This window comes from Rhea pennata, chromosome 10 (genome assembly GCF_028389875.1).
Source record: "Rhea pennata isolate bPtePen1 chromosome 10, bPtePen1.pri, whole genome shotgun sequence".
NCBI lineage: Eukaryota > Metazoa > Chordata > Aves > Rheiformes > Rheidae > Rhea > Rhea pennata.
In genome coordinates this window covers 1,082,435-1,104,874 of record NC_084672.1, presented here as the reverse complement: position 1 = coordinate 1,104,874, position 22,440 = coordinate 1,082,435, and the positions used below count along the sequence as shown (strand labels likewise).

The following is a 22,440-nucleotide window of genomic DNA, read 5'->3' as shown; positions in this document are numbered from 1 at the left end:
ATTTTGAGATTTTCAGGTTTATTCACTCCCCTGGCATTGCACCTCTGTTCATGGAACAATCCAAAATATCTTGGCAGTTGGGCTGAGATGTGTTAATAAATACAACCATGACGCATCCAGACTAGCCCCTACCTGCACTTTTTTTTGCGGATTCCCATATGGCAGCTTGCAGAGCTGCAGGTCAGCGCTACACCCTGAGCAGGGAGTTTTGGACCAGGTGCTTGTAAGTAGTCTTTTCCTATATTTTCCACAGAGGAAATAGAACAGACAATACGTTTTTAAAGGGTATTTGAGCTAAGTTTCCTGTAATCTATTTTAATCTTCAGCTGCTAATTACCAAACGGGAAGAATTACTCCTAGGTTTCACTTGCCATTTTTTGGATCAACACCTCATAAATCAGCAGAAAGCAGGTTTTGAACACATACAGATCTCCTCCTGTAGTAAAAGATAGTGCTAAGACTACAAGAAAAACTTTCCTATTTTCTTCTTTTTACATACTTTTTAACTATATAAGGAACACTAAAGATATGAAATTATTCCAAAAAAATAATTTGATCCTGAAGCTGAGCAGCCCTAGAGTGGCGTTCTGCAGTGATTTGCTGCTTTGGTAGCTAGAGGCGGCTGGACAGCCCAGGGTGCACACGGGCAGCTCAGACCGTGATAAAAGGCAGTAGCAGCCACCTTCCTTGGGGTGTTTTGGGGGTGTCACTTCATTACAGATGGGCAGCACTTTAACTTCTTCCCTTCTACAGCATGTTTTTGCAAAGAGAAATTCTGTCATTTCAGGGAAACCCTGGCAAAGCCGCAGAAGTGGCAGGAGTCTGGCAGTAGGACGGCAGCACGGGCTCGTGTGACCCCCTCACAGGGCTCTGGCACCATCAAACGTAATTAACTCCAGGGTGCCTGTACTGAAGGAGGAGAGGAGGAGATAGCGGATTTGTGCAGCCCAGGCTGGGGTTAAACAGAGCTGCTGCTCTCCTCTGGAGCACACTCAGCTGCTGACCAGCATTCAGGCCTTGGAAAAAGCTCAGCATGACCAGATGTAAATATTTAAGAACATCTATACGCTAAAAATACTTCTATATGCAACTGCTCTGTTGACATCTCTAGTGAGTAATAGCCTGAGCATGGCTCAAAGGTTCCTCCAGCCTTTCTTTGTCTGCTCGTGTCCCTGCTACAGCCTCTGCATTCGCCTGCCTTGAGCTTCCGCCTTCTCCTCGCGTCCTCTTGCTGGGCTCCAGGGCATCCGCTCAGGCTGCGTTACTAAACTCCCGTGCCCCAGTGCCAGCTCCCTGCGAAAGAGCCCCATGAGTCGCTCGTGTGATTGCTGTTGCTCGCCCCTCGTTTGCAGTGGCCTGCAGCCCCACGACGGGCGCAGAGCCCGAGTGCCGCCACGATGACCATGCTTGGGCCAGAGAGCGCGCACATCCCCGGGGGGGCTTGACGGTGACTCCTGGCTGCTCCGTTGGCTCTGCGGCGTGCTGTTGCCCTCTGCAGTTGCTTTGCCTTGCAGAGCTGTGCAATATTAATAACCCGACGTGCCAACTCTGCTTGCTGCTGCAGCAGGACCGAGGCTGGTCCAGTGCTGCCGCAGGGGCTCAACCTGCAATGGCAAAACCAGCGTCCACAGCCCAATCCAGCAGCAAACGATGACCGTTGCTTCATTTTCCAAATGAGTCATTTTCTATATTTATTAAAAAAAAATTAAATTGAGGAGCAAAAGCTGTTTTTGAGGCGCTGAGGCTTTGCCTTAAGCAGGTATCGCTGAACGGCAGCCAAGGCATCAGTCGCCCCACAGATCACCAAGCAGCTCGCTGGGAAGAGGAGCCGCCTATCTCGCAGCCACAGTGTCTCTCGTCGCTCCCGGCAGATATCCTCATTCTGGAGAGAAAATGCAAAACGCTTTGCTGGAAAGCAAAATAGCAAGTTCCAGGAAAGCAGCTGACAGATAACATCATCTAACGCTTACAGGTTTATTTAATACAGCCCTGTAGGATGTTTATTGCCAATAGTGAGTTCCTCAAAAAGGTAAATTTATAATGCAGGATGTGTCTCTGCACTGCTGTTACAGTAATACATAGCTTTTCATTCACTCAGATTTCAGAAAGTTGGAAAACTGCACGGTCAGTAAAACACACTTCTATAGACCTATGCTTTTTTTCTCCCAGGAGAGATCTAAGTGGAAGGAGATGCCTTAAATTTAGTTCCAAGGAAAAAAAACACATTTTTCTTCTGAATTACTTTCTTCCTGACCCAGGGTTTTTTTTCTGGTAAAGTCCTTCTTTGGAAGTCTTCCAGGGCTAGTAAGCCCAGAAGCAACTCCTGCTTGCATCATCTATAATTCTGTATATGTAATTCTTTGTCTTTTTTTTTCCCCCCACTGAAAATTAATTATTTGAGCAAATGTAGCACTCCAGTTTCCTAATGGCCTTGGTTCAGAATACCCTACTGCTATCAACACCAAAAGGTCTTACTAATATACAGTGCTTAAAAGTGCTTGTCCCCAGTATTTCAAAGCACCTACCTGATACAAGCGCACTTGCTGCAACCTAAGTCTGCGCTGGATATTGATGAAATCTAACGGGCATATAAGAAAAATGACATTATATCTTTGAAGTTATGTTTTGCAATAGCTACATTTGCTAGTCTGAGTAGACCTTGGCTGTACTGTATCTCAAGAAAATTACATCTTTTGATAGGTAAACTTTCTACTAAAATATAATTTGGAAAATTCATTTTAATTATTTACAACAGACCTGTTCTTCTAAAAGCAAAGCCAGCTGCATCTGTCCAGCTCTTCACCTGATCTGCGGGTCACTAGCACCTTTCCAGCTTTGGAAACAACTGATTCTTCAGATCCAAAACCTCCAGGCTGCAATTTTGTCCTTCTGAAAAAGTAAAATTGATTTTTTAAAAAAAGTCCCACAAACTCTTTGCCATCCATCACTGTGCCTAAGTGGAAGTTAACCATTTGGACTGAAGTACCAGCTGGTTCCCATTCTTATGCAAAACTCCTAGAAACTCCAAAAAATCCTGTAGGGAAGTAGTATCTCTTTCTTGAAACCATCGAGAGGCAAACGACAGTTCAGGCAGACATAACATGCAAGGCTGTTCTCGAGGCTTCCTTGCAGCAGCTGAAATCAGTTCTGTCACTGGAGAAATAACTCTTTGATGTCCCATACTGGCATTTAACAAATATTTTGGCCCTCTCTGGCAGTTGCCTTTGGAAGGAAGGATGCCGTGGGCACAGAGCTGGCACCAAGCATGCAAGTGCAGAAAGACACAGGGCAGTAAATAGTCACCTGCTGCCCTCAGGCTTTTGAGTACCAATTTACGTGCAAATCTCACACTCGCTTATCTTATTACAATCCGGAAGCTATTTATTTAAATTAGAGGTCATCTGAAACGGGCTGAGATTCTGTGGGAGGAAAAGAAAGCATGACTTGGATCATTTCGGTGTTGGAACAGGAAATGGAATAAGATAACCCTCCTGGGATTCACTTTCTATAGAAATAAAGCAAATTGTTGCCATTTCCCTCCCCAGAAAGCCTTTTCCTCTTCTCAGGGTATTTGGTCTTTCTCATAGTGTTTTGAAGGATACACTTACATTTAAATTAGAATAGTGATGGTGTAATTTGAGTAGAAAAGACCCTCAAAGTCTCTTGGTTTTCCCAGAGGCTCTGTGCTGACCGTTAAGCTTTCAGCCATATGACCTGCTGCACTAATTCTTTCAGGCAAGCTGCACTCGGCATGGACAGAGCTTCTGCTCTGCAAACTGATTTTTTACCCCTTAAAAAAATTTACCAGTTTACCAGAAGCTTCTTCTAGGACCCACCACTGAAATCAGGATGGAGATAGGACACAACTGCCTCCAGACAGCAGCAAAACTGAGCACAGAGTACAAAAAGCCATTGCAGGTTTCAAGGCTGCAAGTCCCTTACTGGTAACGCGGCAAATGAAAGGGGTACGGGTACAAGTCGATCCCTCAGAAAGATGCATTAAGAGCACATGAAAATATCATTGGTCTCACTGCTGTACCATGCTACAGGAAGATTCATTTTCTTGCTTTTTCACATCTTCTTTGTTATCAAGTGGAAAAGAGACTCCACAGAGTTCCTGGGCCTGCTACCTCAGGAGTGCATTGGTTATTCAATTAACTTTGCACAGTGTCCTGATATGATGCTTACAGAATTATTTTCATTAAAACCTTCCTAGAACAAAAAATATTCCCATCTAATAAATACTGAACACCATCAAACAGTTACATTTAAACTTCTTGTCCTAATGTTTTTTAAAAATAAGACTTAAACATATTAGAAAGATACAAGATAAAAAAAGACTTGGTTAGAATAACTAATCAAAATTTGTTTTGTGACAAACATGATTTGAATAACCAAAACTGAGAAGCAAGCAGCTTTGCACATAGATTTCAAAGTTACTCAAACTATAGCAGTGCTGGAAAGAGAACCTGAGATCAAAACAACTGCTCACATTAGAAGCATTTAACTTTTATCTGAGAGCAGTAATTTGGGGGTTGCCACTACACTTGGAGGGGGCTGAAGCCTAGAGGGAACCAATCTCAAACCAGGGTCATACAAAAAACAGATCTGGCTTCAAACTTAGTATTCTTGAATCCCTCTCAACTAGAAGCATGAATGAGGTCTCAGGCTTTTTTTTTCTCCTTTCCTTGAATCTTGCACGCAAAAACTGATCTCTTCTATCTAGTTCCCAGAGTTTTGGCATGAAAGATCAAAACCAGGAGTTTTGGTATAGCAGAAGACAAAGAGGGAAAAAGCACAAGTCCTGTTTTGGAATGTGTGGTGGTAACAAAGAAGTTTTCTCAAGGGAAAGCATTTTTCTGAGAAAGTTTCTGTTTACAGGCAGAAAACGTAAAACGTGGAATTAAATGATAAAGACACAGCTCTGAGGGACAACTCCCCAGTCTTTAATGGCAACTTTCAACCAGGGTAACTTGGAACTCTGATAAAGAAAATTATCTTTGCCCCCATATATTTACATCTGGGATTATAATTAGGCAGCCCACAAAGAGCAAACAGCAAATAACAGCCCTTGAGATGTGGTTCCCACACCCTTCAGCAGAGTCACGGTGCTCCTAGCTCTCAGCCCTGCCAGCACCAAGCCTGGAGCCTGGGTGCAGCCCTGGACTCATTTGCTGGAGCAGTGCTGGGCCAGGCTTCCTTTCGAGGTAAAAGGAACTGATTTTAAGAAATGAAAAGAAAAAAAAAAGAAACAAGGGAAAAAAAAAAAAAGGAACACAAGCACAAATTTGTGCAAAGCTCCCAAACGCTTTTCTATACCAATGCTCCCCCTTGTGGGAAAAGGCTTCCAGAACATGCATATCATAGAGAAAGAAATGAGCAGAGAAAGTCACTAATATTTAATGCAGTTCAAAAATCTTTTGTTCTATTTTTCTCCAATTAAAAATGAAAAATAAATAAAAGATTGCTTCTATTTATTAGAAACAAAGGCAACTTATCTAATTAAAAAAATGAAAATAGATCCTATTCTATATGAAATATTCCCTTTTAAACAGACTTTGTGTAGAACTTGTAGGCATTGCCTTGAAACCATTTAGGATATGATGGATGACAGCAAGTTTCATGGTGCAATAAACAAAAACAGAAGTTGGAAGGAACAATACAAACATCACAGTAGATCTTGGTTTAACAATTTAGAAATTTCTAGCAGAAGAGTTATAGTAAAAGTATCAGACTAATGATAACAACACTAACTACTCAGAATAGATCCTTTGTATTCACTAGTTAGAGGCTGCTAATTATGTGGCCTCATTTTCTATTTGTGATATATGTTTTATGAGTTTAATAAAATATTGTGTTGGTCACTCTTGTTCCTTGGGCATCTTGAATGAGCTTAACAAAGCTTAAAAAAGATAGACAGACCTCTATTGCTTTTTTCTTCAGAGTAGAAAAATAGATGCCCAAGCTTAGCTGGAGCCTTCAGGCATCATCATACTAAAATATTTAACAAATAAATTTCCTTTGATGTCAAGATCTACTGGAAATTATCAGAAAAAGTTCACTACTTGCCACGGAAATTCACTGTTTTCAGAACAGTCTCAGTCTCAACTCTTAATGATCTTCCTCTAGACGGGTATCCATCCAGCTGTTAAGACTTTTCAGAGCTGAAGTGAGCAATCAATAAACAGATTGATTACTGGTGGACGAAGTTAGCAGAGTACAATATCAAACTTTACTTGTTTAGACTTATATGTGTTATTACATAGTACCTGCTGTACAGGGCTGTGGAAGTGAGTGGACCAAACCACTAGCTACATTTACTTAAACCACAATTCACAGGAAATCTTATTCCAATTGACAAAATGAAAAATATAGTGCAATTGTTGATTACAATTAAGCTGATGTAGCTAATTTGATTAAAAAGTAAACCATGGAGAAGAAAAATATTGCTCTTATTCTGTACTTCTGCTTTCATTATGTGGCACAGCAAAACCAGGAACTTCATCATAGGAAAATATTTCCACCTTCTTCTCATACAGAAGAAAGGATTTTCACAGCCATAGTTGCCTTTTAATCAGTCTTTACAGCTGAAAAACAACAAAATCTTGCAAAACACATCTTGAGGATTCTTTGTGATATAGCATTACAGCAGGAGTCTAAAAAAGTTTTGTTCAAAATAGGATTTTTTTTAAAAAAGTCCACAGATTATTTATTTTAGGAACATCACCAAGTATTTATTTTCTCATGCAAATACCAAGCAGTCAATTCCCTTCACATGCTGGTGAATACACAAAGTAGTGGGCACAATAATGTCCCATTTAAGGTTATAACTAATTGTACTTTATAGAAGCATCTGTAGAAAGCACTGCTTAAGGACATACGTACTTCCTTCTACTTCCCTCGTATTGAAGTCAAGATGAGCAATGAGGGTCCAAAACCATTTGAAATCAAGTGTAATGGAACTGAAGATGAGTACCCAAAGTTAGTTATTCTGGAAACAGCTTTTCCACCACCTATGCAAACTCAGTCCTCCAGAGGTACAGTAACAGAACAATAAAGGGGATTATCCTCACTTTTTAGAAACTTTGCCACTGAAAGTAGGGAGATTGCAAGCTCTTGTTAGCACTGTTGTGACATCTGTACAGTACATTGATTTGCAAAGGGAAAATTTCCCCCACTGTTTATAATATGTGGCCTAGTTAGAATTCATTCAATCATTTCATGCCTTCAGGAATGCTTTATGAGGCATATTATTCCAATGGTTATAAATCTCTGAAACACAGATGTTTGCACTGAACTTAAACAATTTCTCACTGTTAGAGTAATCACTGTTTCAATGAGGGATGGTTCCCTAAATCTCTCACAAACCACTGAGGGTGATAAATGTTATGCATTGACCAGATAACACATCCCTGAGATGCTGGAATAGTTTATCAGGTGCTATGGGCATGAGCCTCCCTCCCACTGCACACACGTTCACCTCTCAGGCCCTCCTGTGGCTAAGCAGTGGATATCAAATGACACTTCCATTGGGAGAAGGACAGCTGAGCAAGAAATCACTGTTTTAATTCTTCAGGGAAAGGTAAATTCTTGGTAAAATTCTCAGTGGCAATAGGGAAACTAGCCCTAGATAAATTCTCCAGAGAGAAAAAACACATAGAGAGTGATATCTGGCACCACTGTTACGGACACTTCAGGCAGGATTAGTGAGGGAGCAGCAGAGAGAAACAGGACAGTGGCAACCATGGAGAGGAAGGGCTATGGGGTTCCCTCACCTTCCATGCTGCAGGTGAGTAATCTTAAGAAAGCAGGATCCAACTGGCAACACCTTGTCCTTAGGAAAGTTTCACCCACAAGATAAAGGAGACTCCAAACTGAAAGACAGGTACTTAGAGGAAAAAATACAAATATTCCAGTCTAGTCTTTTGGTTACGAGTTTTTAGTGTCTCTTAGTGAAAACTACTGTTACTGGTTTTATGCGATTCTATAACCTGTACCAGTTCTCTCTTCCGTACATATCTGTAGATCATACTGTAATTACTGACTTACAGTATTACTGTAAATCATATAATAATATATCTCTATAAGGTCATTTTGTTTTTTCCAGAGAGTTGTACTTCATGCACATGCCTGATGCATTGCACCCAACAGGAAATGCAACTAACTTCGTCACCCACCCCAACTTCCATATTGGAAGCAAATTAAGCTAAACTAAGTCACTCTGGTTTTGTATTAACTCTTTTAAACTCTATGAACATGCTTATGTAATCAACTTTGACATTTCAGCTTTTGTTAATTCAGGAGTATCTACAAACACAGAAAGCTCTGCGAGCAAGTGTTACTAAGAACAAGGAGATATCAGCCTCACTTTTGAGAGCGTTAATGCAAGCAAAAGATTTCTCTCTTCATCATTGAAGGGCATATATATTTCCCCCAAGCCTTTCAGACTACACATGCACTTTAAATATTTAAAGTCCTTCCCTAGTTTATTCCAAATACAAATCTTCTTGCGGGTAGACACAATAATATTTAACAATCTTGTTGTGAAGCACTTTGGCATTCGCACATAACCTGTATAGGTCATGAAGGTAAACAACAAAACTTCCAAAAACTCCACTAAAAATCAGGAGGAGATTTATGTTTAGAAAAAACAAAGTTACTCTCTTCATGATAACGCTTTCAAATCCTCAGGCTACTTTTCCTATACAATAGTTTTCTACCACAGATTCTTCAGGCTCCTATTTTGCACTTATGACACCTGGAATAGCTCTTGCAAGAACTCTCCTAGGAGAAGTTAAGGGGAGTGACTATAGCAATCCTCAGATGATTAGGTGGAGCTGTAACTGGGGAAACAAGACAGGAGGAAGAAGAGGAAGGTAGAAAAGACAAATAGGAGCATCCAGACAACTTCCCTGCAGATTCTTACAGTAATAGAATTCTAAAAAAAGAGATGTTTTAAACAGTATGTGCACCAGGACAGCTGCTCATGGGCACCGCATTACTGCCACACCAAGGACAGAAGCACAGACCACATCTAGCTCACCTTCACCAATTAAACATTGTCTGCTTTAAATTAGGAACTGTCAGACACAAACTTCCCATTTAAAGCAGCTATACAAAGAGCAAAGGATATTAAAATCCTCCATAATTATGAAGAAAATCTGGAACCATAACTGGTAGTAGTACTAGTTCATGTATTTTTCCTCCCCCATTGATTCATCTAAACTTTTGACTCCCTGTATCCATATCATTACACGGCCAGGCATTTTACCAGTCTCTACGTAAGGAAGCGCCTCTTACTGTTGAAACTTGAATTAAGATTTTTTTCTTATACCCTTTGGAGACTGTAGCAGTATGGAAGTCTTCTCTGATTAGGAAAAAAAAAATCCATTAGCAGTGTTTGAAGGCCATTGACTATATGAAGAACAATGTTATTTAACATTTTTGAATATATATTAAATTGAAAGTACCTATTAAAACTTTATAAAAACATTAAAATTGAAATGAATACAAACAATAAAGATGAATGAAATGTTTCTTTCTCTAACATAAAAATCAAAGTCTAAGCATAAGAAATTTTTTTTTTTGAGCTCAAAAATTGGCATTTCAGTACAAGAATCTTTTTATTTTGACAGTGTTTTGATTGAAACAATGTGGAAACTTAAACTGCAAAACTGAATTTATATAACATTGTCTATCAGAGGGTGATACAGATAACTTTTTTTGTTTTTAATTAGATAAAATATTTTTCTGAACACCAGATATTAAACTCTTAACACTATACATTTCACTTTAGTTTAGATACTAATTTATCATAATTTAAATCTACCTTATAAACAATTTCTTTTAAAAAAGATGTGGAAGATAAAAAGAACTCAAGTATTAAACTCAAGGCTTTGATCATCATTATATTTTTTTTTTACAAAGTTTTTAACAAATGTATCAAAATGACAATTCTGTGATTATTATAGCTACTAGTCAGGCTCTGTAACACACTGCTCCACAATTTCACGCAAGTTTGGATTCTCCATCGCAGCTGCTACTCTTTCTTTATCATTGATTTGCTTGTTGACTGCAAAACATTGTATACAAAGTAAAGTCAGAAGCAGTTTACTGATGCAGTACATGTAAAGTACCACTGAAACATTCCAAACACAAGACATCATACTGCAATGAAGTTTTTCAAACTTAAAGAACATCCTGCTCTAAGAAGGAGAAAGTGCTGTTGTACAGCAATGCTACATTGCGTCAACTTTCTTTGCAATTTGCAATTTAGATAGAGATTCACATTTGCATAGTATCTGAAAAGCACTGTATAGGCAGTCATTTAAGTAATGTGGTCTAGGCAAAGAAAGTTGTGCCAGATAATAGAAGGGCAACAAGACAGAGAAAAACACAAAGGTGCTCAAGAGCAAAGAGTAAAGGAGATGAGTTTAACAGGAAATCTGGGAACAGAGATAAATGAAAGCTCGGTCACACAAGAATATCCATCACAGACCAACTATTTTTGATACTTTTCTAGTTTAGGAAAGGAATATGAAATACATTGATAACATGTCTTAATATCAAATATAAAATTTGTGACAAAATAATAATCTGAATTTTTCTAAGTTTAATTTCTATTCATTTCATGAAAAGGACAGGTCTCACCCACCCTGCTCTCCGAACAAAGATTTCTAATGTTCAAGAACAAAAAAAGCCTGGGACATTGCCCAGACAAGGGCTTTAACAGCTATTGAAGACAATGACTCTCTAAAGCTTTGAAAGAATTTCAATATCCTGCAGGTTTTATTTTAAATATTGGTTGATCTTGCTATCTTAACTTCTTGATACCAAAAATATACATTTCTCAGTTTGTCAAAGTTCTTCAGCAAAGATTCATCAGCCTATTAGCAACTTTTTTTGTTAGAAACGTAACTCAATACCTGCAAGAAAGTGTTTTTACAAGCAGCTTATGTTTACAGTACCAATACAGCTTTTGAAACAGACTCAATTACATGTTTCATTTTAAAGCTTTAACAGCATATTAGTTTCTGGAAAGGACAGTAAGGTGAGCGAGGAAACAGACTTCCCAGAGGACATGCGCTCAAGAATGAGTGGAGCTTGAATAGACTAAGTTCTACTTACTGTCTTCTTCAGTGGAATGTGTACCTTCAGATATGTAGATTTCCAGCTAGAGAAGAGATCAACAACATTAGAAACATACATGAATAGTTAAATATGTATTTGAAAAAATGTAATATACAATTTTTAAAAGTTCATAGATAACGAAATGGGATCAACAACAATAGCTGATCTTCAGATTTCAGCGCAATACAATCACAAGACAACCTCCATTTAACAGTCACCAGTGGTCCTTCTTTGAAATTGCAGGGGCCTTCTTTCCTCACTAGTATCAGCTGTTGTGTGAAAAAGTAATTGCATTTAGGCTACCAGAAGCAGGGTGGAGAACTGGCACTATCCTTCCATCTAGCTTTCTGCAGATCACAATTAAGGAACTTTTTTTTTTTAAAAAGTCATCAGAATTGCAACAGTCACTTTCACAAGCCAAGAACTCTTGAAAAGACATCCTACAGAGTGGATTCCTAATAAGATATGCAACTATATTTAGTCAGTGGATGCTTGTGAGTTCTTCCTGCACCTTATCAAAGCTTTTGTTTAAGGAAGTACAGGAGAAATTCAAGCAAAGGAAAAAAGCAATGTTTACAGTCATCAAAAAGATATGAGAGTTTTGCCTTCAACAAGAATTTTTGGTTCCATTCACTCACTGATGAGACTCACATATGCTCTATTTGAAAATGGTAGCATAATACAATATTATTTCCTGTATAGGAATAGACTATAAGACTAGAACCCTTAACAGACCTTAATCACCTTCATGCCTTTAATAGGCCTGCGAAAAACAAAAAACATGATAAAAAACCCCAACTTATATTGAGCTACCAGGAGATTTCATATGACTGAAGTACTAAAGCAATAGGGCTGGCCCCTGTTAGGGACAGTATTCTGACCAGGGCCAGGCCTGTATGCAATTTACGTAAAAATTCCTAAGACAGAGGTCAGAGATTTCCTGAACTCAGATCCTAGTCCAACTTCTGCAGCACTTCTGCAGAAGAGCTCTTCTATCCGTAAGTTTTTACTTCATAGATTATGGTTATATAAAACAGTGGAATTCCCCATAACTAAGCTCTGACTGACAAAAAACTACTTATCTTGCTTTCAAGGCCACTAACTCACATAGGGTGCAATATTCATATTGAATATTCTAAATGGTTCAGTCAACTTAGTAACTTTTAATGTTTTGTATTCACAATGCTTGGATATGTTGAAATATTCCAGAAGGCCACATTCATTTTCTCCAAGGCAATAGTATGACTTAGATCCATCATGACTTTGGCTTTAAAAACACCCTCTCCTCCACTGAGCAAGAAATTGAATGACAGGTGGTCAGGAGATTCCTTGAAACACAGCATATTTCAGAATTTCAGCCAAGAAACTGTCTTTTGTAAAGAAAAGAAAGAATCAGTTATTCCGCGATTCCTTCAGGTGCTATACTGTACTGCAACATCACTCCCTCCATAAGCAAGTAACAGGTTTGAGAAAGACCCCATCCTTCACTACAGTTTGCAAGTCACTTGATCCTGCAGCATACTCTCTTTTAAAGAGAAAGTATAGCACTTGCAAAACATTCATGTAGCTTAAGGCAAGTTCTAGAATAGATACTTTACCTTATGTCTAAAAGGCAAACATCTCTGAAGTTTTACTCTTAAACAAAGGCCTGTTTAAACAAAACAGAGAAGAGTTTTTGCTTATCAAATTAAAGGTTGAAGGTATATTTTCAGAGGATACATATTTACAATCAAAAACCACCAGCATAGTAAGTAACTTTCTCCTTTGGCATTCTGAGCAGCACAAGCCCTAAAAGAGACTAAATAACCTTTTTTGACTCCTTTGGAGATAGCTTCTTAGTTGAGTTTGTACCTGCTTTATAGGCTTATGAGGTCTCCAGTCTCTTAACACCTTCTAGAAGCACTAAATACACAAAAATCCTCCATTTCGGGCTTTCCTCTACATTTTTAAATAGAGCTTCTTGGTGGTCACTGTGGCTTCATCTGTACGGAGGACAATGTTTGTTTTGTGTTTTAACATTTGTTAAAAATCCAGCATAAAGTGGTTTAAGAAAGAAACCACAAGCCTGCAATGACTTGGGCACAACTCAAGCTCACTAACTTCACTATTTAATGTCTAACATACAGAAGTGCTAACTACTTTAAACAACATACAGAAATACTCCAACAAAAAAAGCACACCCACAACTAATTCCCATGGGCAAATAAGTCACCATAAAAGCTAAATTAAAAAAAACTGTGAGCCAACTGCCAACATTCAAATGTTGCTTGAAAAGTCCACTGCTATAGATCTATCTATAGCAAGCAACACTGCAGGGGGGAAAAAAGAAATCTTTGTAGATTTTTTTTCTACAGTAACACTTTTTTCTTCAGTAACACTGAGCAGAGTGTTAAGGTTCATCTTTGGGAGGCCGATCCTAGTTTGAACATCCCTACTACTAGCCTACTGCAGTTTTCCATGAGGCCAGGCTTTGCAATGAGCTACACAGACAAACAAAGCAGTATCATAGCCCCAGTTTGTCCTCAGGATAAGTCATGGTAACAGCACCTCCTGCCAAAGAAGAAGAGAATATTTTTCTTCAGAACACCTATTCTCAATCTCCCTTGAGAAGTGGCAGCAAACTGGATGGAAAAAATTCAAAGGCTACACCTGGGAGTGCTGGTGGATGACAAATGGACTATAAGCCAGCAAGATGCCCCCATGGCCAGAAAGGCCAATGGTGTCCTTGGGTGAATTAGGAAAAGTGTTGCCAGCAGGTTGAGGGAGGTGATCCCGCCCCTCTACCAAGCCCTCGTGAGGCCTCATCTCGAGTCCTGTGTCCAGTTCTGGGCTCCCCAGTACAAGAGGGACATGGAGCTACTGGAGAGAGTCCAGCGTAAGGCTATGAGGATGATCAGAGGGCTGGAGTATCTGCCCTATGAGGAACAGCTGCGAGAGCTGGGCCTGTTTAGCCTGCAGAAAAGACAACTGAGGGAGGATCTTATCAATGGCTACAAGTACCTGAAGGGAGGGTGTCAAGGGGATGGGGACAAACTCTTTTCAGTTGTCCCACGCGACAGAACAAGAGGCAATGTTCAAAAACTGAACCACAGGAAGTTCCACCTGAATATGAGGAGGAATTTCTTCACTGTAAGAGTGACAGAGCACTGGGACAGGTGGCCCAGAAAGGTGGTGGAGTCTCCCTCTCTGGAGATATTCAAAGCCTGCCTGGATGCAATCCTTTCTAACATGCTCTGTGAGACTCTGCTTGAGCAGGGGGGGTTGGACTAGATGATCTCCAGAGGTTCCTTCCAACCTTACTGATTCTATGATTCTATTTGGACTCTAAAAAGTCACATTCAAGTAATCTAGAGAGAAGATCACTCTCTCAAAACTCAGGTATTATTGTTTTCACAAGTCTCTAGAAAAAGGCAGAGAGTTGAAAAGGGTACTTTAAGTCAGTAAGCCTGTAGCTTAAGCAGATCACTCCAGGCATATGAACTTCTTTCCCAATCACTTTGGATTGTTCTCACTTCTGGCAGTCTGAAATTTTTGGTAATTCTATTCTGTTTAGAAATTTATCTGAATAAGTAGAGAATAAATAAGAAACAGTCATGTGCAGGCTCTGAGAACATTTATGATTAGACAAAAACAAAAAACAAACTATTCAGGTCTTTAACAAATATTTCAGTGTGGTGTTTCAGGTTTCAAAGGTCAGCTGATGCAACAAGCCCTCAAGATCAACAAATTCTGCCCATTTACAAGAAACGTACTGGAAAACCATCTTGTTAAATAACACATTTTTTCTTCTATCAAGGGAAATTTAACTTCCACGCAACACTCAGGCAGGTAACAGGCTACTAAAGGACTGGCTAAGTAAAGAAAATACCTCCCCAAAAACCTACCAGCTTACACAGTAGTCTATGCAGACGAGGAAGCTTTAGAAAAAACAAAACAAAAACAAACAAACAAAAAAATTTTTTAGCCCCCTATGCCCTTACATATATTACCCAACTATTTTTAAAACAGCTGTCATAACACTCTCCTGTAACAGAATGAGGAACTGTGCTTCAGAAGTCATACAACACTGACAAAGGCTGCACAGCAGAACAGACAAAGATTTAGCTGATATTTAAGTGCTGTAAATGTGATTAACAAATCTTAAAGTTTGATGTGCTATGTACAACACTGGTCCTTGGGTCTGAGTCTTACCCCTAACAGAGTCAGCTTGACTCCTAACAGTTTCAAGCCACAAAAAAATTATTACCGGCTGGCATGCTACTGCTTTACTACCTGGACTTCACCTTGTACACAAGGCATCCAGGGTCTGTTTTGGCATAAATATACATTCTTTAAGATTAAAGACTTTAATTTATTTTAAATATTGAAGACAGACTGAGAACTATTACTATTAGTATATAATGGTAAGAATTGTTAATCTTAGTACATTTAAACAATGTATTTCAGAGAATGAACACCTGTTCTCACCACAAATAATAATAATAAAAAAAAAGCAAAATAAGCCAGGGTAGGTTCTTATTCAACTTAACTGCTTTCAGACTCCTAAGAGTTCATAAACTTTTTTCAGTATTTTTTGGGCGTGTGTGGGTTTTTGCTCATGTGTAGACAAGGCAAAGGGGAATATTCATGAAGATTTATTTATTTATTTAAGAGCTGCCAAAATGTCAATGTAACATTACTAGAATAGCTTGGAAGTGGTATAGAGTCCTTCCTTTATATTCTCCTAGGAGATTTTTGAGCACTTCTCTTCTTAAGGAATTTGTCCAAGTTGATAAAATCAGATCTTGAATGCCCCCATATCTCTTCTGGATTTTTTTTTTTTTTGGTATTCTTAATAGGTTTTTTTAAGATAAAATTTCCAGTTAAATCGTTGTCAAAACAATAGAAAATTTTAACTAAGCTTGAGCTTACTCAGGTAATCCATAATTAACTTTATAATCATTATTACAGATTTAATGAAATAGAAATCTTACCAATGAGAGTAGCTAAAGAACAATGAGGTACTGTTGGTGTAAACCTGATGATAACCAGATACTCGTCTTCACCTATCTCGTGTACTTCAACACAGCTTTCTGTTACCACTTCCAGTTCTTCTAAAGTATTAGGTTTCTCCGGGTCCCGAATAGTACGGATTATATCTAAAGCAAAAAACAAGACACCAATAAAGCAGCTTTCCTATATTTAATGCATGATATTTTTGGTTAATAAGTCATCTTCCCAGCATTGTTTATTTTTCTTCTCTTCAGAGGAAGCAGAGCTGTGAATATCAGTGGTGTATTATCTCAGGAATTGCTTCAGAATTGGGCAGATTGATGCATTTGTTGTTCATTATGAACACGTTTTTCCCACACACCAGTTCTAAACTTCCTATTGCTTTTACAATCACGTTAATAAATACAAATCAAAATATGCCTATTAAAGGATACATATCACCTTTAGATTTATCGTGATTCAGAATTACCTATGCAAAAGATAAACAAATATTTAACAGTTTAGATAAGTTAGAATTTCAAAAACCCGAAAGGCAAGCAAACCTGTTAATAAGACAGGTCATTTTTCATTCCCACCTTCTTCCCTCCAGTTCCTAGCCTGGGCCTCATAGATAAGATTTTGAAATCATCTTAAGGAAAGCCAGTACAAAAATAATGCACTAATCCATATTTATCCGCATCAATGAAGGGTAAGCATCAAGTGTGATCATTTCCTTAGCTTCTAAAATGTGGGGATCAACTAGGGTTATTATACCTATGTGGAAAATAATAAACAGCATTGATACTTATAGAGGTTTTTTGTGTGTGTGTGTGTGTTCTGAATTAGTTTCATAATACAAGCAATCCCATTTATTGTTACATTTTCCATAGATCAAAAGGCTTTAAAGTGATACTTAAAAATTACAATATATGATTATAGAGTCTAAAAAATAATGCAAGATAGTATATGAATTCAGTAAGTTTAAGAACCTGAAAAATAAGACCCTGCATTTCAATATGTCTGCTGAGCAATGTAGGAAGTGAGTAGAAACAATGAGATCTCAAGTCTTTGCACATCCATCCCACGTACCCAGCATAACCTAAAGAAATACAAATTTTCACAGTGAAGGCCAAACCTAAGAAGTTCCCAGCTGTCACCTTCCCCCCCCCCTTTTTTTTTTCCTTGCTTTATTTGCAGTTGTTTGCTCCTTAGAAGTGCAGGTACAAGCATTTTTGCTTTAAATAAGGTAACAGAAATAATATGGGTTAATATAAAAATATAAGAAAAAAGAGAAGACACTTCTGAAAATACAATCGCTACAGCTCGTTAGAGCAGCCCTACTAATAGTTCTTCCATAACAATTAACTGTATTTCTAAAACAGATGCCACATCAACTTTCAATACAGCAAATTACTTCAGTCTGTCTTCAGGTACATAGACAGGCCCACTCAACTCCAACCTGAAAGTTGTGTAGCTGCTTTTAGTGCATTCCTGCAATTAACCTAATATCCCTGCTGAGGGGCTGGGCCTCAAAGGCCTAGTCCAACACGACACCAATACTGCTATACCGCTTCCAAGCAAGATTTGGCTTCTGCCCACCCAGTGGGCAGGAACAGAAGTTCATGTCTGTCTGGACTTCCTCCATGCAGACATACCCTAAAGTCTGTGAGTGGAGAAAAGACTTTGTTAAATTAAGGAAGTTTTAACCCTTGGCGCTCACCTCTCCCTCCTGCAGGGACTATTCAAATTACTCTTGAGACCTAGCAAAACTTTCAGTAGGGTTGGGAACCACTTGCTGTCCAAAGTAAACTGTCATCACTTATACTGTAAAATAAAGTTGTGATGAACAAGAGAATTTAGCCCATTTTCTAACTTTCAGGGAAGCAGAGTATTGTTTGAATCATCCCAAAGCCTCCAATCTCTGTTTCAGCTTTCTCTGCCTGCATTATAAGGATATCATGCTGCCAAATTATGAACCTAGAACACACAGTGGATATTCATGAGGCCATTTGTTTGATGTTCCCAAAGAATTGCTAACTGTCCCCTCAATTATACTAGGTATCATGAGGGTAACAAGCAAACAAAATGTTTAGCTTTACTAAACTGGTTCCCAGTAAATGGATTCATAGTCTCATTCAGACTACTAAAAGATATTTTCACACTTCTTCTATTGTTCTGGCACTTTCTGCATAAAGTTTTAGCTGACTTTTTCAGCTAGATTTCTGTAACTGAACTATAGGATCTTTACATCCCAAAAGTATTTTCACATATGCAAGTTTCCTCAATTTCTGATGTATTTCTTTCTCCATTTTAAAATTTATTTCCTCTCTATGTGAAGGGCCCACATAAGCAAAGAGGAAATCAATTACTTCACCAAACATTAAGAGGAATGCTAAAGTTGATTTAGTCCAGCAGTACTTCATGGACGTCTAAGGTCTTCTAAATCCTACAAATAGCATTTCAAGAGATGAAATCGCTCTTTATTTTACAAGACCAGCATTAAAGATTCGGTCATTCAGGGTCATTCAAAATCCCCATTTTGCTGGGCTAGGCAGCTGACCTTCCAGGTGTGTCCGGCTTCTCTTCTAAGGTGATGAAACAGCAAGATAACTCCCCCACACACAGACTGAGCAAGCAGTCTCAACTCCTTCCCCACATGCTCAGGAGCTGAGAAGCAGCATCACCACTCTACCATCCAGTGGCATGTTAGGACAATTCACTCAGTGCACTCCTTGCTCAGGATCTGAACTAACAGTGACCAAGGCACGTGTTCCATGTCGAAGTCACGGTACCCACTCCCTCTCCAGACGGTGTCTGGGGCTGGTGGCACATTTGGCAGAAGCTAGTAGATGCTCGGGACAGTCCCTCCTGTCTCCCCTAACACTTCCCAGACCCTGAAGCACCTGAAAGATAATCCCCCAGCCCCTGACAGTGCTTTTGATTTTCAAGCAAGCCAAACGTACTTGTTCTCCCACCCGATGCTGCACAAGTGCCCCAGAGCACACCCTCACCCTGGTATCAGCTGCAGCCACCTTCCCCCAGCCCCTAAAGGCCCCACAGGGCAGCTCCCACTCACTCACCCCAAGGGCAGAGCTCTCAGCCCCACAGGGGTAGCCAGGGCCAGGCCTTATTTCCCCAAAACACCCTTCAACTCCACAGCCCCAGGATCCACAGGGGTCCTAATCCTGCAGCTCAGGACCCCCACCCCATGGTTCCACATGGGATCCCAGCAGCCTCACCCCACAATTCCTTACAACCCAAGACTGTCACCCCACAGCTCCACATGGGACCCCAGGAGCCTTGCCCCACAGATCCTCACAGCCCAGGGCCCTCACACCACAGCTCCAACATGGGACCCCAGCAGCCTCACCCCACAGCTCCTCACAGCCCAGGGCCCTCACACCACAGCTCCACATGGGACCCCAGGAGCCTCACCCCACAGCTCCTCACAGCCCAGGGCCCTCACACCACAGCTCCACATGGGACCCCGGAGCCTCACCCCACAGCTCCTCACAGCCCAGGGCCCTCACACCACAGCTCCACATGGGACCCCAGCAGCCTCACCCCACAGCTCCTCACAGCCCAGGGCCCTCACACCACAGCTCCAACATGGGACCCCGGAGCCTCACCCCACAGCTCCTCACAGCCCAGGACCATCACACCACAGCTCGAAGTGGGACCTCAGGAGCCTCACCCCACAGCTCCTCACAGCCCAGGGCCCTCACACCACAGCTCCAACATGGGACCCCAGGAGCCTCACCCCACAGCTCCTCACAGCCCAGGACCATCACACCACAGCTCCACATGGGACCCCGGAGCCTCACCCCACAGCTCCTCACAGCCCAGGGCCCTCACGCCACAGCTCCACATGGGACCCCAGGAGCCTCACCCCACAGATCCTCACAGCCCAGGGCCCTCACACCACAGCTCCACATGGGACCCCGGAGCCTCACCCAAAGCTCCTCACAGCCCAGGGCCCTCACGCCACAGCTCCACATGGGACCCCGGAGCCTTGCCCCACAGCTCCTCACAGCCCAGGGCCCTCACGCCACAGCTCCAACATGGGACCCCGGAGCCTCACCCCACAGCTCCTCACAGCCCAGGGCCCTCACACCACAGCTCCACATGGGACCCCGGAGCCTCACCCCACAGCTCCTCACAGCCCAGGGCCCTCACACCACAGCTCCAACATGGGACCCCAGGAGCCTCACCCCACAGCTCCTCACAGCCCAGGGCCCTCACACCACAGCTCCAACATGGGACCCCGGAGCCTCACCCCACAGCTCCTCACAGCCCAGGGCCCTCACACCACAGCTCCACATGGGACCCCGGAGCCTCACCCCACAGCTCCTCACAGCCCAGGGCCCTCACACCACAGCTCCACATGGGACCCCAGCAGCCTCACCCCACAGCTCCTCACAGCCCAGGGCCCTCACACCACAGCTCCACATGGGACCCCAGCAGCCTCACCCCACAGCTCCTCACAGCCCAGGGCCCTCACACCACAGCTCCAACATGGGACCCCGGAGCCTCACCCCACAGCTCCTCACAGCCCAGGACCATCACACCACAGCTCGAAGTGGGACCTCAGGAGCCTCACCCCACAGCTCCTCACAGCCCAGGGCCCTCACACCACAGCTCCAACATGGGACCCCAGGAGCCTCACCCCACAGCTCCTCACAGCCCAGGACCATCACACCACAGCTCCACATGGGACCCCGGAGCCTCACCCCACAGCTCCTCACAGCCCAGGGCCCTCACGCCACAGCTCCACATGGGACCCCAGGAGCCTCACCCCACAGATCCTCACAGCCCAGGGCCCTCACACCACAGCTCCACATGGGACCCCGGAGCCTCACCCAAAGCTCCTCACAGCCCAGGGCCCTCACGCCACAGCTCCACATGGGACCCCGGAGCCTTGCCCCACAGCTCCTCACAGCCCAGGGCCCTCACGCCACAGCTCCAACATGGGACCCCGGAGCCTCACCCCACAGCTCCTCACAGCCCAGGGCCCTCACACCACAGCTCCACATGGGACCCCGGAGCCTCACCCCACAGCTCCTCACAGCCCAGGGCCCTCACACCACAGCTCCAACATGGGACCCCAGGAGCCTCACCCCACAGCTCCTCACAGCCCAGGGCCCTCACACCACAGCTCCAACATGGGACCCCGGAGCCTCACCCCACAGCTCCTCACAGCCCAGGGCCCTCACACCACAGCTCCACATGGGACCCCGGAGCCTCACCCCACAGCTCCTCACAGCCCAGGGCCCTCACACCACAGCTCCACATGGGACCCCAGCAGCCTCACCCCACAGCTCCTCACAGCCCAGGGCCCTCACACCACAGCTCCACATGGGACCCCAGCAGCCTCACCCCACAGCTCCTCACAGCCCAGGGCCCTCACACCACAGCTCCACATGGGACCCCGGAGCCTTGCCCCACGGACCCTATGACCCTTTCCACCACAGCCCTGCGCAGCCCCAGCTCCACGCAGGCCCCATGACCTTCAACCCACGGCCCCTCACAGGCCTGTGACCCCCGCCCCACAGGTCCCCCACAAGGCCTCCGCTCCACGGCCCCTCACAACCCCCATGACCCCCCCCACGTCCCCGCCCCCCAGCCTCCCCGCGGAGCAGCGCTCGCCCCTCGCAGCCCCGCGACAGTCACCGTAAACCTCGAGCGCCTTGTCCTGCTCCATGGCCTGCTTCCGCGGGGCATGGCAGCCCCTATGGAGCCCGGAGTACCACAGCACCCTGCCCAGCGTGTGCGACAGCAGCCCCAACACCAGCGACATCCTCCCGCTCCGCCATGGGAGAGCGCGGACCGGACCCGCGCGGCCACCGTCTGCCGACCGACCCGTCAGTCGGCCGCCGCCACAGCGGGAACTTCCTCCCGGGGGCGGGGCGGGGCCAGCGCGCCGAGCCCTGGGGGCGGGCCACCCACCTCAGGGGCGGGGCTTCGCGGCCTGGACCCCGCCTAGGGGTGGGGTTACGGCGTTGAAGCCACGCCCAGAGGTGGGGCACCGGTGCCGAGGCCCCTCCCAGGGGCGGAGGTACGTTGCCGAGGTCCCCGCCCAAGGAGAGGCGTGGTTACGTTGCCGAGGCCCCGCCCAGGGGCGGGGTCTCGCCGCTCGGTGGGTGGCGGGCTCCGCCGGCGGGCGCGAGCGGCCGTTGCGCGGGTCTGTGGCGGGGCGCGGCCGCCCTGAGGCGACGCAGCAGCGTTCTGCCACCGCGGGCAGTGAGCGATCTGCCTGGCTCTGCGGAGCTGCTGCGGGGCAGAGGCCTGGCTGGAAACGACGTCCTGAAACAGGTCTTGTGGGAGCTCTGAGATCCCCTT

The 22,440-nt window shown here is 43.4% G+C and overlaps 1 protein-coding gene across 3 annotated transcripts; it reads right to left on the bottom strand.

The window, feature by feature from the left end:
• Nucleotides 1–1,683: 1,683 nt before the first annotated feature.
• CIAO2A (cytosolic iron-sulfur assembly component 2A) lies at nucleotides 1,684–22,029 on the bottom strand. 3 transcript variants are annotated; one of them, XR_009959430.1, is made up of 7 exons: nucleotides 21,772–22,029; nucleotides 16,104–16,268; nucleotides 12,729–12,778; nucleotides 11,128–11,173; nucleotides 2,758–2,889; nucleotides 2,526–2,578; nucleotides 1,684–1,882 (listed from the first exon to the last, which is right to left on the bottom strand). XR_009959430.1 is itself a non-coding variant. In XM_062583648.1 (5 exons), exons 1-5 carry the CDS (start codon nucleotides 21,896–21,898, stop codon nucleotides 9,975–9,977), a joined length of 486 nt encoding a protein of 161 aa, XP_062439632.1. In that variant the 5' UTR covers nucleotides 21,899–22,025; the 3' UTR covers nucleotides 9,883–9,974. The 3 variants fall into 3 exon arrangements, 2 of the variants coding, with proteins under 2 accessions (XP_062439632.1, XP_062439633.1); XM_062583648.1 differs by lacking the exons at nucleotides 1,684–1,882; nucleotides 2,526–2,578; nucleotides 2,758–2,889 and adding an exon at nucleotides 9,883–10,072 and having other exon boundaries at nucleotides 21,772–22,025; XM_062583649.1 differs by lacking the exons at nucleotides 1,684–1,882; nucleotides 2,526–2,578; nucleotides 2,758–2,889; nucleotides 12,729–12,778 and adding an exon at nucleotides 9,982–10,072 and having other exon boundaries at nucleotides 21,772–22,027.
• Nucleotides 22,030–22,440: the final 411 nt, after the last annotated feature.

Coding starts and splice junctions, on each gene's coding strand:
- CIAO2A (XM_062583648.1), bottom strand. CDS start 21,898: ATGTCGCTGGTGTTGGGGCTGCTGTCGCACACGCTGGGCAGGGTGCTG. Junction 11,174..12,728: donor GTTTGCCTTTTAGACATAAG/GTAAAGTATCTA, acceptor TCTCTTCTCTAG/CTGGAAATCTACATATCTGA. Junction 10,073..11,127: donor ACATTCCACTGAAGAAGACA/GTAAGTAGAACT, acceptor AATGTTTTGCAG/TCAACAAGCAAATCAATGAT.